The sequence below is a fragment of the Nerophis ophidion genome, linkage group LG04 (genome assembly GCF_033978795.1).
Source record: "Nerophis ophidion isolate RoL-2023_Sa linkage group LG04, RoL_Noph_v1.0, whole genome shotgun sequence".
Taxonomy (NCBI): domain Eukaryota; kingdom Metazoa; phylum Chordata; class Actinopteri; order Syngnathiformes; family Syngnathidae; genus Nerophis; species Nerophis ophidion.
The window spans coordinates 15,431,318-15,445,795 of NC_084614.1; the positions used below are offsets into that span (position 1 = coordinate 15,431,318).

Genomic DNA, 14,478 nt, shown 5'->3' on the forward strand with positions numbered 1-14,478 from the left:
TTGTGAAGGTAAGCAAAGTATCAATTTAATAGTTTGTTTGTTGCTTTCAAACTGTCTATTCTGTAGCGAAATTAATTACACAAAGTGAACCCTCGTGTCAATCATCCACTCTGTCTCTGTGGGAAGAGGCAGGTCGCTCGTATTCACACACAGAGAAGCGCTGCCTTTAAACATAGTAGAAATGATCCGGATCATCCCTAAAATAAAATCCATAACTCATTATTGACATTTCATGACAGTATAATTGCAAATATTTACAGACCAATAGATAAAAACCAACCCCTCGCTTTTACTCCGCTGCTCCCTCCTAAGGTGGCGTCTCGTACTGCAACAGCTGACAGAAATGAAGCATGCCCGTTAAATGACATAATCGACCGAGTGAAGGAAATCTTTGCTGGAGTTGCGACCTTGCTCCTCAGCTCCTCGTTCTCCTCTGTGAGGCGCTCGCACCTGCGTCGCAGCTCGGTCTTTTCCAAAATCAGTGCCTCAGAAAGCTGTGCGCTTAGGTGATTCATCACGAAACTGGACCCAAGTTCAGGACTTTAATGCAGTCTAAAACGGGGGCGTCCAAACCTTTTTCCCCTGAGAGCCGCAGACCAGGGGTGTCTAACTAGATTTTATTGGGGGCGCTTGTAGCAGTGAATATATATATATGTATGTACATACATATGTGTATATATATATATGTATGTACATACATATGTGTATATATATATATGTATGTACATACATATGTGTATATATATATATATATGTATGTATATACATATATATATATATATGTATGTATATACATGTGTATATATATGTATATACATATGTGTATATACATATATGTATGTTTATATACGTATATGTGTGTATATACTGTATATGTATGTGTGTATATATATATGTATGTATGTATATACATATATGTATGTTTATATACGTATATGTGTGTATATACTGTATATGTATGTGTGTATGTATATACATATGTGTATATACATATATGTATGTTTATATACGTATATGCGTGTATATACCGTATATGTATGTGTGTGTATATATGTATATATATTTGTATGTTTGTATGTATATATATATTTGTATGTATGTATCTCTATATATATTTGTGTATATATATATATATATATACATAGTATGTATGTATATATGTGTGTTTGTGTATATGTGTGTGTGTATATATATATGCTGAAAATTGTAATTTTCCTGAAGGAACTCTCCTGACGGAATAAATAAAGTACTATCTATCTATCTATATATATATATATATATATATATATATATCCATGTATATATATTTATGTATGTATATTTGTATATATGTGTTTATATATATATATATATATATGTATATATATATATATATATATATATATACATATATATATATATGTATATATATATATATAATATATACACATACACACACCCCACGACCCCAAAAGGGACAGGCGGTAGGAAATGGATGGAGATATATATATATATATATATATATATACACACACATACATACATACATATGAATACAAATGTCTAATTGTCATTTTGCATAGGCAACATTTTGATTATTCCAATTTTTACAAACAGACTATTTAAGGTGATGTGGCGGGCTACTTAAATGAAGTGGCAGGCCAATTAAAAAGTAGTGGCGGGTTACTTAAAGAATATGGTGGGTCACTTAAACGATTTGTAGGTTCACGTTAAATTATGTGCTAGGCTATGTAAATAATGTGGCAGGCCACATTAAATTATGTGGTAGGTCATTTTAAATGTGGCGGGCCAATTACAGAGGATGTGGAGGGACACTTGAAGGACTTGGTGGGCCAGATCTGGCTCCCGGGGCTTGAGTTTGACAAAGTATACGTGGGCAATTTTTGATTTATATTTTAAATATTTATATTTTGTAAAAAACACTTAAAAAAACATGTATCCTTTATATTTCAATTGAAACAATTAACAATTAGCATTTCAGTTTGCTGCGGCGCCAGTGCTGCACTCGTTCCAAAACATATGTCTTACAATCCATCGCCAGCGAAAGGATACTTCATTGCGTCGTCTGGTTTATCGCTCTCCTCATAAAGTGCCACCAATGCTAAAAAATGACACGACAGTACAGGTGGAGGCATGAAAAATACAGAAATGCGAGACTTTGTCCTTGCATGTTACTTACCGCTTGTCAGGGAGTTAATGACCCCCGAGTGGTGAAGATATCTCCTGAACTGTTTTCTCTAAATATGAAGAAAAAGACATTAGCTGTATAAATAAAAGTGTGCATTAAATTATTAACAGACAAAGTTGAAGTGCAGAAGATGCCCCTCAGTTTGTTTCTGTAAGCTGTGCGTTGCTTGGCAATTTTTTTTGTATTTGTGTGTGTAACTAAATTAAAAGAAATATCCTGGCTAGAAAACAATCTTACCTTGTTATGATCCATGGAAAAAGTTTTAAGTTCAATTTTTTTTTTTTCCCCACTGGAAAATGTGACGATATGAACAAAAAAAAGAAATCCTGCTTTACACAGCCACAACCGGTCGTGATGGGCTCGGTGCCATGGCAACAGGTTTCTGTTAAAATAACAGTCGGGGATTTAAAAAAAAAAAAAAAGTTGTTGAGTTGTGTCACGCTCGGAGGAGATGTTTGTTTGTCAACGATTTGACACACTTTGGTCCCTGAATTTGCTTTTTATGAAAACAAAAAAAAGTATTTGGATTTTATTTTGAAATACAGTTTGTCTTTTTCAGTATCAAATCGACGAAACGGTTCGATTTCTTTTCTTTTTTTTTTTTTTAATATATATGTTATTCAGCAGAAATGAAAAACTCTTGTAAAAGAGCAGTGTCGAACGCTGCATTTGTTTCTCATAAAAATATATTTATTATCTCTTTTAGACGCAGGCTACAACTCCGTCCACAACAGCTTTTAATAGCGACTTCCGGTTGCGGTGTTGGAATTTTTATTTTTTTTTAAACATCTTTTTTTGTCGTTTGTTTCGTTTCTGCTTCGGAGTTATTTTCGTTTTTGTTGTATGAACTGTTAAATAAAAACCAAACCGTTTTTTCGACAAAAAAAAAGATGCTTTTTTTTTCAACAACAAAAAAAATATGACTAAAAAACTATTCAAATAAACCAACCGGTTGTTGTTTTTCAAGTCACTTGTAAAAAGAAAGTCCAATAACTAAAAGATAGACTGACTCAGTTTTGCTTAGAACAAATCGTGTTTCTGGATGTTTACTTCCAGTTCAACCAGTCTGTATTGTTACTGAAATAAAATTAGGGAGGAAATAAAAGATCGTGTTTCCAGTGAGGATAATGGCGTTGGGCGGCCATTTTTGTAGTTCTATTTGCCCTTCCGCAAATCGTACCCGTGACGTCGTTGCCCATGTGACTCGCGCTCTCGGGAAGCAGGAAGCCCAAACCGCGCCGAGTCAAAATGTTTCGATGGAGTTGAATGGACAAACATTTCTTTCGAATGTATTATATTCATTTGAAAGACGTCCAACTAGCGGCCGGGTAAGTACAATTTTACTAACCTTTATCCACGCACGTTTTTTTTTTATTTGAAAGACGGTGATAGTGAAAGGTGCGGCTAGGTTTTTTTTCCCAACGTTCTGTTGATGTTTTTCATCGGAGACATGATTTATTAAAAACAACAATAACCTACAATAATTCTTTGCTACATGTTGCGTACACGCAAAGCAATATTCCACATTTTAAAATGAGGATTAGAGTGCTTTCTTTGTGAGGAAGTTGAACCAAAAATGTCACTCGTGATGTAACCACAACGATCAAGCAGGTCACGTGTTTCCTATTACCTTGCTATTGATATGTGACATGTGACTGCTTTAGGGTGTTATAAATAGGATTATACATCATTTTTGGTCTATAAGGGGACTGTTTTGTAGGCATGCACTTCACAGGGGAACTCCGCAAACAATATTGAATTTTTGAGCAGACAAGTGCACGCTTTGTACACAGTAATGAGTCCACTAACGACTTTTCCACTAGTCGATGGAGCGTCCGAGATGCTGACACATGACTCTAAAGGTCTACTGAAATGAGATTTTCTTATTTAAACGGGGATAGCATGTCCATTCTATGTGTCATACTTGATAATTTCGCGATATTGCCTTATTTTTGCTGATAGGATTTAGTAGAGAACATCGACGATAAAGTTTGCAACTTTTGGTCGCTAATTAAAAAGCCTTGCCTGTACCGGAAATAGCAGACGATGTGCGCGTGACGTCACGGGTTGTGGAGCTCCTCACTTCTGAACATTGTTTACAATCATGGCCACCAGCAGCGAGAGCGATTCGGACCGATAAAGTGACGATTTCTCCATTAATTTGAGCGAGGATGAAAGATTTGTGGATGAGGATAGTGAGATTAAAGGACTAGAAAGAAAAAAAAGACAAGGCAGTGGGAGCGATTTAGCTGTTATTAGACACATTTACTAGGATAATTCTGGAAAATCCCTTATCTGCTTATTGTGTTACTAGTGTTGTAGTGAGATTATACTGTCGTACCTGAAAGTCGGAGGGGTGTGGTGACCGCCAGTGTCTCTGAGGGAAGCCAAGGAGGAGGCAAGAGAGTCGCAGCTGCCTCTTTTGACAGCTGCAAGCTCCGATCATTTCTACGGTAAGAGCCGACTTATTACCACTATTTTCTCACCGAAACCGGCCGGTTGACATGTGGTAGAGAACCATGCTCGCTTGACCGCTCTGTTCCATAGTAAAGCTTCACCTTCGGGAATGTAAACAAGGAAACACCGGCTGTGTTTGCGTTGCTAAAGGCCGCTGCAATACACCGCTTCCCACCTACATCTTTCTTCTTTGATGTCTCCATTATTAATTGAACTAATTGCAAAAGATTCATCAACACAGATGTCCAGAATACTGTGTAATTATGCGATTAAAGCAGACTACTAATAGTTTGGATCGGGCGGGAAAAAAATGCCCGCTACAATCCGAAACGTCACGCGCACGCGTCATCATACCGACGTTTTCAACAGGATACTTTGCGCAAAATTTAAAATTGCAATTTAGTAAACTAAAAAGGCCGTATTGGAATGTGTTGCAATGTTAATATTTCATCATTGATATATAAACTATCTTTGTCTTTCAGTAGGCCTTTAATCTAGAGATGTCCGATAATGGCTTTTTTTTTTGGCCGATACTCCGATATTGTCCAACTCTTAATTACCGATTCCAATATCAACCGATACCGATATATACAGTCGTGGAATTAACACATTATTATGGCTTATTTTTGTTGTGATGCCCCGCTAGATGCATTAAAAAATGTAACAAGGATTTCCAAAATAAATCAACTCAAGTTATGGCAAATAAAATGCCAACATGGCACTGCCATATTTATTGTTGACGTCACAAAGTTACTTATTTTTTTATAACTTGCCTCAAAACAGCAGCTTGGAATTTGGTACATGCTCTCGCTGAGAGAGCATGAGGAGGTTGAGGTGGACGGGTTGGGGTGTATATGGTAGCGTCCCAGAAGAGTTAGTGCTTCAAGGGGTTCTGGGTATTTTTTCTGTTATGTTACGGTGCGGATGTTCTCCCGAAATGTGTTTGTCTTTCTTGTTTGGTGTGGGTTCACAGCATGGCGCATATTTGTAACAGTGTTAAAGTTGTTAATACGGCCACCCTCAGTGTGACCTGTATGGCTGTTGACCGAGTATGCATTGCATACACTTGTGTGTGATAAGCCGTAGGTATTATGTGATTGGGAAGGCACACAAAGGCAGCGCCTTTAAGGTTTATCGGCGCTCTGTACTTCTCCCTACGCATTTTAAAAAGTCATAAATTTTACTTTTTTGAAACCGATACCAATAATATTAAAGCATTTATCAGCTGATAATATCAGGCTGCCGATATTATCGGACATCTCTACTTTAATCCATAAGGTGTTGAAATGTCAATAAAGTACACTTTCTGTCACTTTGCATCATTTTGCACGGCAGCTGCAACTTTTCCGCGCACGGGATGGCTCAGTGATTCCCCTTCAGGACTTTTTAGCGCCGCCATGGCGCTGCCAAGCAGCTACTCCATCAACGCGGCTCCGTCGGACGAGAGCGAAGACAACGAGCCGCTCCTCGGCGATGACACAGGTGTGTTAAGGAGGCCCCTGGGCTGACGGCAGGTTAACAGCTTGCGTCCCCCTCCAGTTCCTCCTCAGTGCTGCTCGGCGCGCCTCAATCTGGCCGTCCTGATGTTCCTGGGCTTCTCCGTGGTCTACGGCTTGCGCGTCAACCTCAGCGTGGCCATGGTCGCCATGGTGAACACCACCGATTCGGGGCCGGGCCGCAACAGCTCCGTCGCCCACGCTTGTCCTCTTCCTCCCGGGTCTGAGAACAGCAGCGGGACATTTGAGCAGCCTGACGGGGTAAGGCTGACTCGCGGCGTTCAAAACAAGTCATGATGATCCCTCCTTCCGCCACTTTTAACCCACTTCCAGACCCCCCAGTACCCGTGGGACTCGGAGACTCAGGGCTGGCTGCTTGGGGCTTTCTTCTTTGGCTACCTGTGCACACAGATCCCAGGGGGTTACCTGTCCGGCCATTATGGAGGGAGCGTCTTCCTAGGTTTGGGCGTGCTGAGCACGGCCGCTCTCACCCTCCTCACCCCCCTGGCCGCCCAGTGGGGGCCCTACTGGCTGTTTGGATTGCGAGCCCTGGAGGGACTGGGGGAGGTCAGTGTCTTGTGTCTTTTATCATGTTCTACAGAACTTTTCCTCTTAAAAAAAAAATGTTACAGTAAATTTCGTACTATAAGCCCCTACTTTTTTCCTACGCTTTGAATCCTGCTGCTTATAAAACGGGTGCGGCTAATTTGTGGATTTTTCTTCGCTAATGTCCACAATGTTTTGTATTCAACAAATTGTTTTCATAAAACCCAACAGAGACACTGAGTAGGTTTGTTATTGTTTGTGCTATGGCGCCATCTTTTGGACTAGTTTGCTCACAGCAGGTTGAAAATGTACTTCCTGTTTCGAGTCTTGAAACGGAAGTTTATTCTGTTTTGTCCTAGAGTTTTTACTTGTATGGATTCTTCGTCGATCACTCCAAGCGACGGTTGTAAGTTTTACAATGTAACTAAAATAATTCATACTTACTAAACCCTCCCCATGTGGGATGTCTGTAGAAGTGTTTTCATGCACATTAGTACGGGCTGTCGTGATATAATCAAGTTAGTATTGGCCATTGTGACAAAACATTCACAAGTGCCTGTGTCAGTATTATTAACTTACCATGGCGTTTTAAAGGCCTACTGAAATGACATTTTCTTATTTAAACGGGGATAGCAGGTCCATTCTATGTGTCATACTTAATCATTTCGCGATATTGCCATATTTTTGCTGAAAGGATTAAGTAGAGAACATCCACGATAATGTTCGCAACTTTTGGTCGCTAATAAAAAAGCCTTGCCTGTACCGGAAGTAGCAGACGATGTGCGCGTGGCGTCACTGGTTGTGGAGTTCCTCACATCCTCACATTGTTTACAATCATAGCCACCTGCAGCTAGAGCAATTCGGACCAAGAAAGCAACAATTTCCCCATTAATTTGAGCGAGGATGAAAGATTTGTGAAAGAGGATAGTGAGAGTGAAGGACTAGAAAAAAAGAAAAAAAAAGGCAAGGGCAGTGAGAGCGACTCAGATGTTATCAGACACATTTACTAGGATAATTCTGGATAATCCCTTATCTGCTTATTGTGTTACTAGTGTTTTAGTGAGATTATATGGTACCTGAAAGTCGGAGGGGTGTGGCCACGGGTGTGGGGACCGCCAGTGTCTCCGGTGGGAGGAGGTAATAGTCTGCAGTTGCAGGAGAACGCAAGCTCCGCTCATGTCTACGGTAAGAGCCGACTTATTACCACAATTTTCCCACCGAAACCTGCCGTGTGACATGTAAAGCTTCACCTTCGGGAATGTAAACAAGGAAACACAGGCTGGGTTTGTGTTGCTAAAGGCGGCCGCAATACACTGCTTCCCACCTACATCTTTCTTCTTTGACTCCTCCATTATTAATTGAACAAATTGCAAAAGATTCAGCAACACAGATGTCCAGAATACTGTGTAATTATGCAATTAAAGCAGACTACTTATAGCTTGGATCGGGCTGGAAAAAAATGTCCGCTACAACCGGTGACGTCAAACGCACGCGTCATCGCAACGTTTTCAACAGGACACTTCGCGGGAAATTTAAAATTGCAATTTAGTAGACTAAAAAGGCCCTATCGGCATGTGTTGCAATGTTAATATTTCATCATTGATATATAAACTATCAGACTGCGTGGTGGGTAGTAGTGGGTTTCAGTAGGCCTTTAATATTCAATCCTGTCCTCGTGTAAATGAATGACGTCATGTGTTTTTTTTGCAGGGTGTGACGTTCCCCGCCATGATGGCGATGTGGGCCCGCTGGGCTCCGCCCTTGGAGCGCTCTCGCCTGATCACGATCTCGGGCTCCGGGTCCAACTTTGGAGCCTTCTTGGCTTTGCCTCTCACCGGCTACCTCTGCCAAGCGCTGGGCTGGCCCGCTGTCTTCTACCTCTGCGGTGAAGCACGCACTCTTTGTTTCCATCAAACCCGCCGGAAAGAGAACATTGCCTATTAGACGACTTCCTCTCTGCGTCTCCTCCAGGGGGCGCCGGGTGCCTCTGGGCGGTCCTCTGGTTCCTGTTGGTGACGGACGACCCCCGCACTCATCGGCGAATCAGCAAAGAGGAGAGAGATTACATCGTCGACTCCATCGGGCGCCAGGTAAACGTCCGCGAGGACGATTCACTCACACTGGGCTTCATTGTCATGGTAACGCGTGTGAAACCCGCAGGGCGGGGGCCACGGCTGGTCTGTGCCCCTCCTGCGCATGATGATGTCAGTGCCGCTGTGGGCCATCATCGTCACGCAGATGTGTTCCAACTGGTCCTTCTACACACAGCTCACCTCCCTGCCCACCTACATGAACAACATCCTGCACTTTGACCTCAAGTCGGTGAGATTGGCCGCTCAATGAGGTCACACCTCGTGGACAGGGAGCACCACGCTGGCCCCTGCTGGATTTACTAACTTCCTGGTGGCACCGCTAACTTCCTTGTAGCACGGCTAACTTCCTGGTAGCTGGGCTAACTTCCTGTTAGCCGGGTTGACTTCCTCATAGCTTTGCTAATTTCCTTGTAGCTTAGCTAACTTCCTGGTAGCATATCTAACATCCTGGTAGCCAGACTAACTTCCTGGTAGCTAAACAAAAAGACTTGGTAGCCTGGCTAACTTCCTTGTAACATGGATGACTTCCTGTTAGCCGGGTTGACTTCCTTATAGCTTTGCTAACTTCCTTGTAGCTGGGCTAACTTCTCTGTAACATGGATAACTTCTTGATAGCCGGGTTGACTTCCTCATAGCTTTGCTAACTTCCTTGTAGCTTAGCTAGCTTCCTGGTAGCCAGACTAACTTCCTGGTAGCTAAACAAAAAGACTTGGTAGCCTGGGTAACTTCCTTGTAAAATGGATTACTTCCTGTTAGCCGGGTTGACTTCCTTATATCTTTGCTAACTTTCTTGTAGCTGGGCTAACTTCCTTGTAACATGGATAACTTCCTGTTAGCCGGGTTGACTTCCTCATAGCTTTGCTAACTTCCTTGTAGCTTAGCTAACTTCCTGGTAGCATGTCTAACATCCTGGTAGCCAGACTAACTTCCTGGTAGCTAGACAAAAAGACTTGGTAGCCTGGCTAACTTCCTTGTAACATGGATAATTTCCTGTTAGGCAGGTTGACTTTCTCATAGCTTTGCTAACTTCCTTGTGGCTTAGCTAACTTCCTGGTAGCTGGGCTAACTTCCTTGTAACATGGATAACTTCCTGTTAGCCGGGTTGACTTCGTCATAGCTTTGCTAACTTCCTTGTAGCTTAGCTAAATTCCTGGTAGCTGGGCTAACTTCCTTGTAGCATGGCTAACTTCCTTGTAACATGGATAACTTCCTGTTAGCCGGGTTGACTTCCTCATAGCTTTGCTAACTTCCTGGTAGCTAAACAAAAAGACTTGATAGCCTGGCTAACTTCCTTGTAACATGGATACCTTCCTGTTAGCCGGGTTGACTTCCTCATAGCTTTGCTAACTTCCTTGTAGCTTAGCTAACTTCCTGGTAGCTGGGCTAACTTGCTGGTAGCTAGACAAAAATACTTGGTAGCCTGGCTAACTTCCTTGTAACATGGATAACTTCCTGTTAGCCTGGTTGACTTCCTCATAGCTTTGCTAACTTCCTGGTAGCTAAACAAAAAGACTTGGTAGCCTGGCTAACTTCCTTGTAACATGGATACCTTCCTGTTAGCCGGGTTGACTTCCTCATAGCTTTACTAACTTCCTTGTAGCTTAGCTAACTTCCTGGTAGCTAGATAAAAAGACTTGGTAGCCTGGCTAACTTCCTTGTAACATGGATAACTTCCTGTTAGGCGGGTTGACTTCCTCATAGCTTTGCTAACTTCCTTGTGGCTTAACTAACTTCCTGGTAGCTGGGCTAACTTCCTTGTAGCATGGCTAACTTCCTTGTAACATGGATAACTTCCTGTTAGCCGGGTTGACTTCGTCATAGCTTTGGTAACTTCCTTGTAGCTTAGTTAACTTCCTGGTAGCATGGCTAACATCCTGGTAGCCGGGGCTAACTTACTGTTAGCCAGGTTGACTTCCTCATAGCTTTGGTAACTGGGCTACCTTTTTGGTAGCCAGGCTAACTTGCCTGGTAGCCAGGCTCACTTCTTTGTAACTTAGCTAACTTCCTGGTAGCCGGACTAACTTCCTTGTAGCCAGACAAATGTCTTCGTAGCCTTCCTGTTAGCCGGGTTGACTTCGTCATAGCTTTGCTAACTTCTTTGTAGTGTAGCTATTTTCCTGGTCGCCTGACTAACTTCCTGGTAGCCAGACAAAAAGACTTGGTAGCCTGGCTAACTTCCTTGTAACATGGATAATTTCTTGGTAGCCGGGCTAACTTCCTGTTAGCCGGGTTGACTTCTTAATAGCTTAGCTAACTTCGTGGTAGCTTAGCTTACTTCCTGGTAGCATGGCTAACTGCATGGTAGCCGGGTTGACTTCATCGTAGCTTTGCTAACTTCCTTGTAGCATAGCTAACTTCCTGGTAGCATGGCCAACTTCCTGGTAGTCAGGTCGACTTACCCGTAGCTTTGCTAACTTCTTTTTAGCTTAGCTAACTTCCTGGTAGCCAGACAAATGTCTGGTAGCCTGGCTAACTTCCTTGTAACATGGCTAATTTCCTGATAGCGTGGCTAACTTCCTAGTAGCCGGGCTAATGTCCTGGTACCCTGGTTGACTTCCTTGTAGCTTAGCTAACTTCCTAGTAGCATGGCTAACATCCTTGTAACCTGGCTAACGTCTTTGTAGCTTTGTTAACTTCCTGGTAGCATAGCTAACTTCTTGGTAGCCAGGTTGACTTCCTCATAGCTTTGCTAACTTCTTTGTAGCTGTGCTAGCTTCCTGTTAGCCGACCAAATGTCTTGGTAGCCTGGCTAACTTCTTTGTAACATGGCTACGTTCCTGGTAGCATGGCTAAATTCCTTGTTACATGGCTACGTTCCTGGTAGCTGGGATTACTTACTTGTAGCCCGGCTAACTTCCTGGTAGCCTGGTTGACTTCCTGGTAGCTTTGCTAACTTATTTGTAGCGTGGCTATCTTTCTGGTCGCCGGACTAACTTCCTGGTAGCCAGACACACTTCCTGGTAGCCAGACAAATGTGTTTGTAGTCTGGCTAACTTCCTTGTAACTTGGATAACTTCCTGGTAGCATGGCTAAGTTCTTTGTAGTATGGCTAACCTCCTGGTAGCCGGGCTAACTTCATTGTAGCCGGGCTGACTTGCTCGTAACTTGTCTAACTTCCTAATAGCTTGGCTAACTTTAGAGTAATTTTGAAAGCTAGCTGTGCTAACTTTGTGGTAGTGTGGCAAACTTCTTCGTAGCCCGGCAAACTTCCTGGTAGATTGGCTAACTTCTTCGTAAGTTAGCTAACTTCCTGATAACTTTGTTAACTTCCGTGTAGCTTGGCTATCTTCTTAGTAGCCTGACTAATTTATTAGTAGCATGACTAACTTCTTGGTAGAGGGGCTAACTTCTTGGTAGCAGGGCAAAAGTCCTGATAGCGTGGCTAACTTTTTGGTAGCTTGGCTAACTTCCTGGTAACTTGGCCACCTTCCTTTATAGCTTGGCTAATTTCCTGGTAGTTTGGCTAACTTTTGTGTAGCAGTGCTAACTTCTTGATAGCATGACTTACTTTCTGGTAGTTTGGATACATTTTTAGTCCATGGCTACATTTCCTGGTAGCTTGACTAACCTGCGAATAGCGGCGCTAATTCCTTGGTAGCATGACCAACTTTTTGGTAGTTTGTCTAAATTATTGGTAGCATAGCCAAATTCCTGGTAGCATGGCTAACGTCCAATTAGCATGGCTACCTTCTTGGTAGCCTGTCTAACTTCCTGGTAGCATGTGTAGCCTGGCTGACTTCCTGTTGTCCTGCCTAACTTCCTGGTAGCCTGCATAACTTTACGTTTTGTACTGTCGACTTGCAGCATTTATCTTATGCAGTTGTTTTTGGTTCTGCAGCATTTCCCGATGCATTTTTGTTGTATGATGCCGGCTGACGTACACTATATTGCCAAAAGTCTTTGGCCACCCATCCAAATGATGAGAATCAGGTGCCCCTAAAATCAAGCACTTAAGCACGGAGACTTTTTACTAAATATTTGTGAAAGAATGGGCCGCTCTCAGTGATTTCCAGCGTGGAACTGTCAAAGGATGCCACCTGTGCAACAAGTGTAGTCGGGTAATTTCCTCTCTCCTAAATATTCCAAGTGAAGAATTTGGGAACTACAGCAAGTCAGCCACCAAGTGGTAGGCCACGTAAACTGACAGATAGGGGTCAGCGGATGCTGAAGCGAATAGTGCAAAGACTTTCTGCAGAGTCAGTTGCTACAGAGCTCCAAACTTAATGTGACCTTCCAATTAGCCCACGTACAGTACGCAGAGAGATCAATGGAATGGGTTTCCATGGCCGAGCAGCTGCATCTAAGCCAGGGGTCACCAACCTTTTTGAAACCAAGAGCTACTTCTTGGGTACTGATTAATGCGAAGGGCTACCAGTTTGATACACACTTAAATAAATTGCCAGAAATAGCCAATTCGTTCAATTTACCTTTAATAAATAAATCTATATAAATATATATAAAAAAAATGTGTATTTCTGTCTGTCATTCCGTCGTACATTTTTTTTCCTTTTACGGAAGGTTTTTTGTAGAGAATAAATGATGAAAAAAACACTTAATTGAACGGTTTAAAAGAGGAGAAAACACGAAAAAAAATGAAAATTACATTTTGAAACATAGTTTATCTTCAATTTCGACTCTTTAAAATTCAAAATTCAATCGAAAAAAATGAGGAGAAAAACTAGCTAATTCTAATCTTTTTGAAATATAAAAAGAATTTATGGAACATCATTAGTAATTTTTTCTGATTAAGATTGATTTTAGAATTTTGATGACGTGTTTTAAATAGGTTAAAATCCAATCTGCACTTTGTTAGAATATATAACACATTGGACCAAGCTATATTTCTAACAAAGACAAATCATTATTTCTTCTAGATTTTCCAGAACCAAAATTTTAAAAGAAATTCAAAAAACTTTGAAATAAGATTTAAATTTGATTCTACAGATTTTCTAGATTTGCCAGAATAATGTTTTTGAATTTTAATAATAATAAGTTTGAAGAAATATTTCACGAATATTCTTCATCGAAAAAACAGAAGCTAAAATGAAGAGTTTAATTAAAATGTATTTATTATTCTTTACAATAGATTAAAAAAATACTTGAACATTGATTTAAATTGTCAGAAAAGAAGAGGAAGGAATTTAAAATGTAAAAAGGTATATGTGTTTAAAAATCCTAAAATCATTTTTAAGGTTGTATTTTTTTCTCTAAAATTGTCTTTCTGAAAGTTATAAGAAACAAAATAAAAAAATAAATGAATTAAATTAAACAAGTGAAGACCAAGTCTTTAAAATATGTTCTTGGATTTTAAAATTCTATTTGAGTTTTGTCTCTCTTAGAATTAAAAATGTTGAGCAAAGCGAGACCAGCTTGCTAGTAAATAAATACAATTTATAAAATAGAGGCAGCTCACTGGTAAGTGCTGCTATTTGAGCTATTTTTAGAACAGTCCAGCGGGCGACTCATCTGGTCCTTGCGGGCTACCTGGTGCCCGCGGGCATCGCGTTGGTGACCCCTGATCTAAGCCATACATCACCAAGTCCAATGCAAAGTGTCGGATGCAGTGGTGTAAACCACTAGAACAGTGGAGACGACTTCGCCCGACTTTTCCATCTGGCAATCTGATGGACCAGTCTGGCTACATTTTGGACTGCATTGTGCCGAGTGTGAAATTTGGTGGAGGAGTTATTGTGGTGTA

At 41.2% G+C, this 14,478-nt stretch overlaps 2 protein-coding genes across 4 annotated transcripts in view; one reads left to right on the plus strand and one right to left on the minus strand.

Annotated features, from left to right (window-relative positions):
- On the minus strand, positions 1-7,895 carry LOC133550988 (c-Myc-binding protein-like). 3 transcript variants are annotated; one of them, XM_061897207.1, is made up of 6 exons: positions 7,764-7,895; positions 2,180-2,237; positions 2,053-2,101; positions 408-522; positions 263-334; positions 1-197 (listed from the first exon to the last, which is right to left on the minus strand). In XM_061897207.1, exons 1-5 carry the CDS (start codon positions 7,863-7,865, stop codon positions 308-310), a joined length of 351 nt encoding a protein of 116 aa, XP_061753191.1. In that variant the 5' UTR covers positions 7,866-7,895; the 3' UTR covers positions 1-197; positions 263-307. The 3 variants fall into 3 exon arrangements, with proteins under 3 accessions (XP_061753191.1, XP_061753190.1, XP_061753192.1); XM_061897206.1 differs by having other exon boundaries at positions 281-334; positions 7,764-7,882; XM_061897208.1 differs by lacking the exon at positions 7,764-7,895 and adding an exon at positions 2,426-2,570 and having other exon boundaries at positions 281-334.
- si:ch1073-513e17.1 (sialin) overlaps positions 3,385-14,478 on the plus strand; it is a 25,268-nt gene continuing 14,174 nt past the window's right edge. The window contains exons 1-7 of the mRNA XM_061897202.1: positions 3,385-3,516; positions 5,981-6,127; positions 6,185-6,402; positions 6,475-6,708; positions 8,398-8,572; positions 8,659-8,777; positions 8,848-9,009. Coding sequence (XP_061753186.1) covers positions 6,043-6,127; positions 6,185-6,402; positions 6,475-6,708; positions 8,398-8,572; positions 8,659-8,777; positions 8,848-9,009 — 993 coding nt within the window. The 5' untranslated portion in view covers positions 3,385-3,516; positions 5,981-6,042. The remainder of the gene's footprint in view (positions 3,517-5,980; positions 6,128-6,184; positions 6,403-6,474; positions 6,709-8,397; positions 8,573-8,658; positions 8,778-8,847; positions 9,010-14,478) is intronic.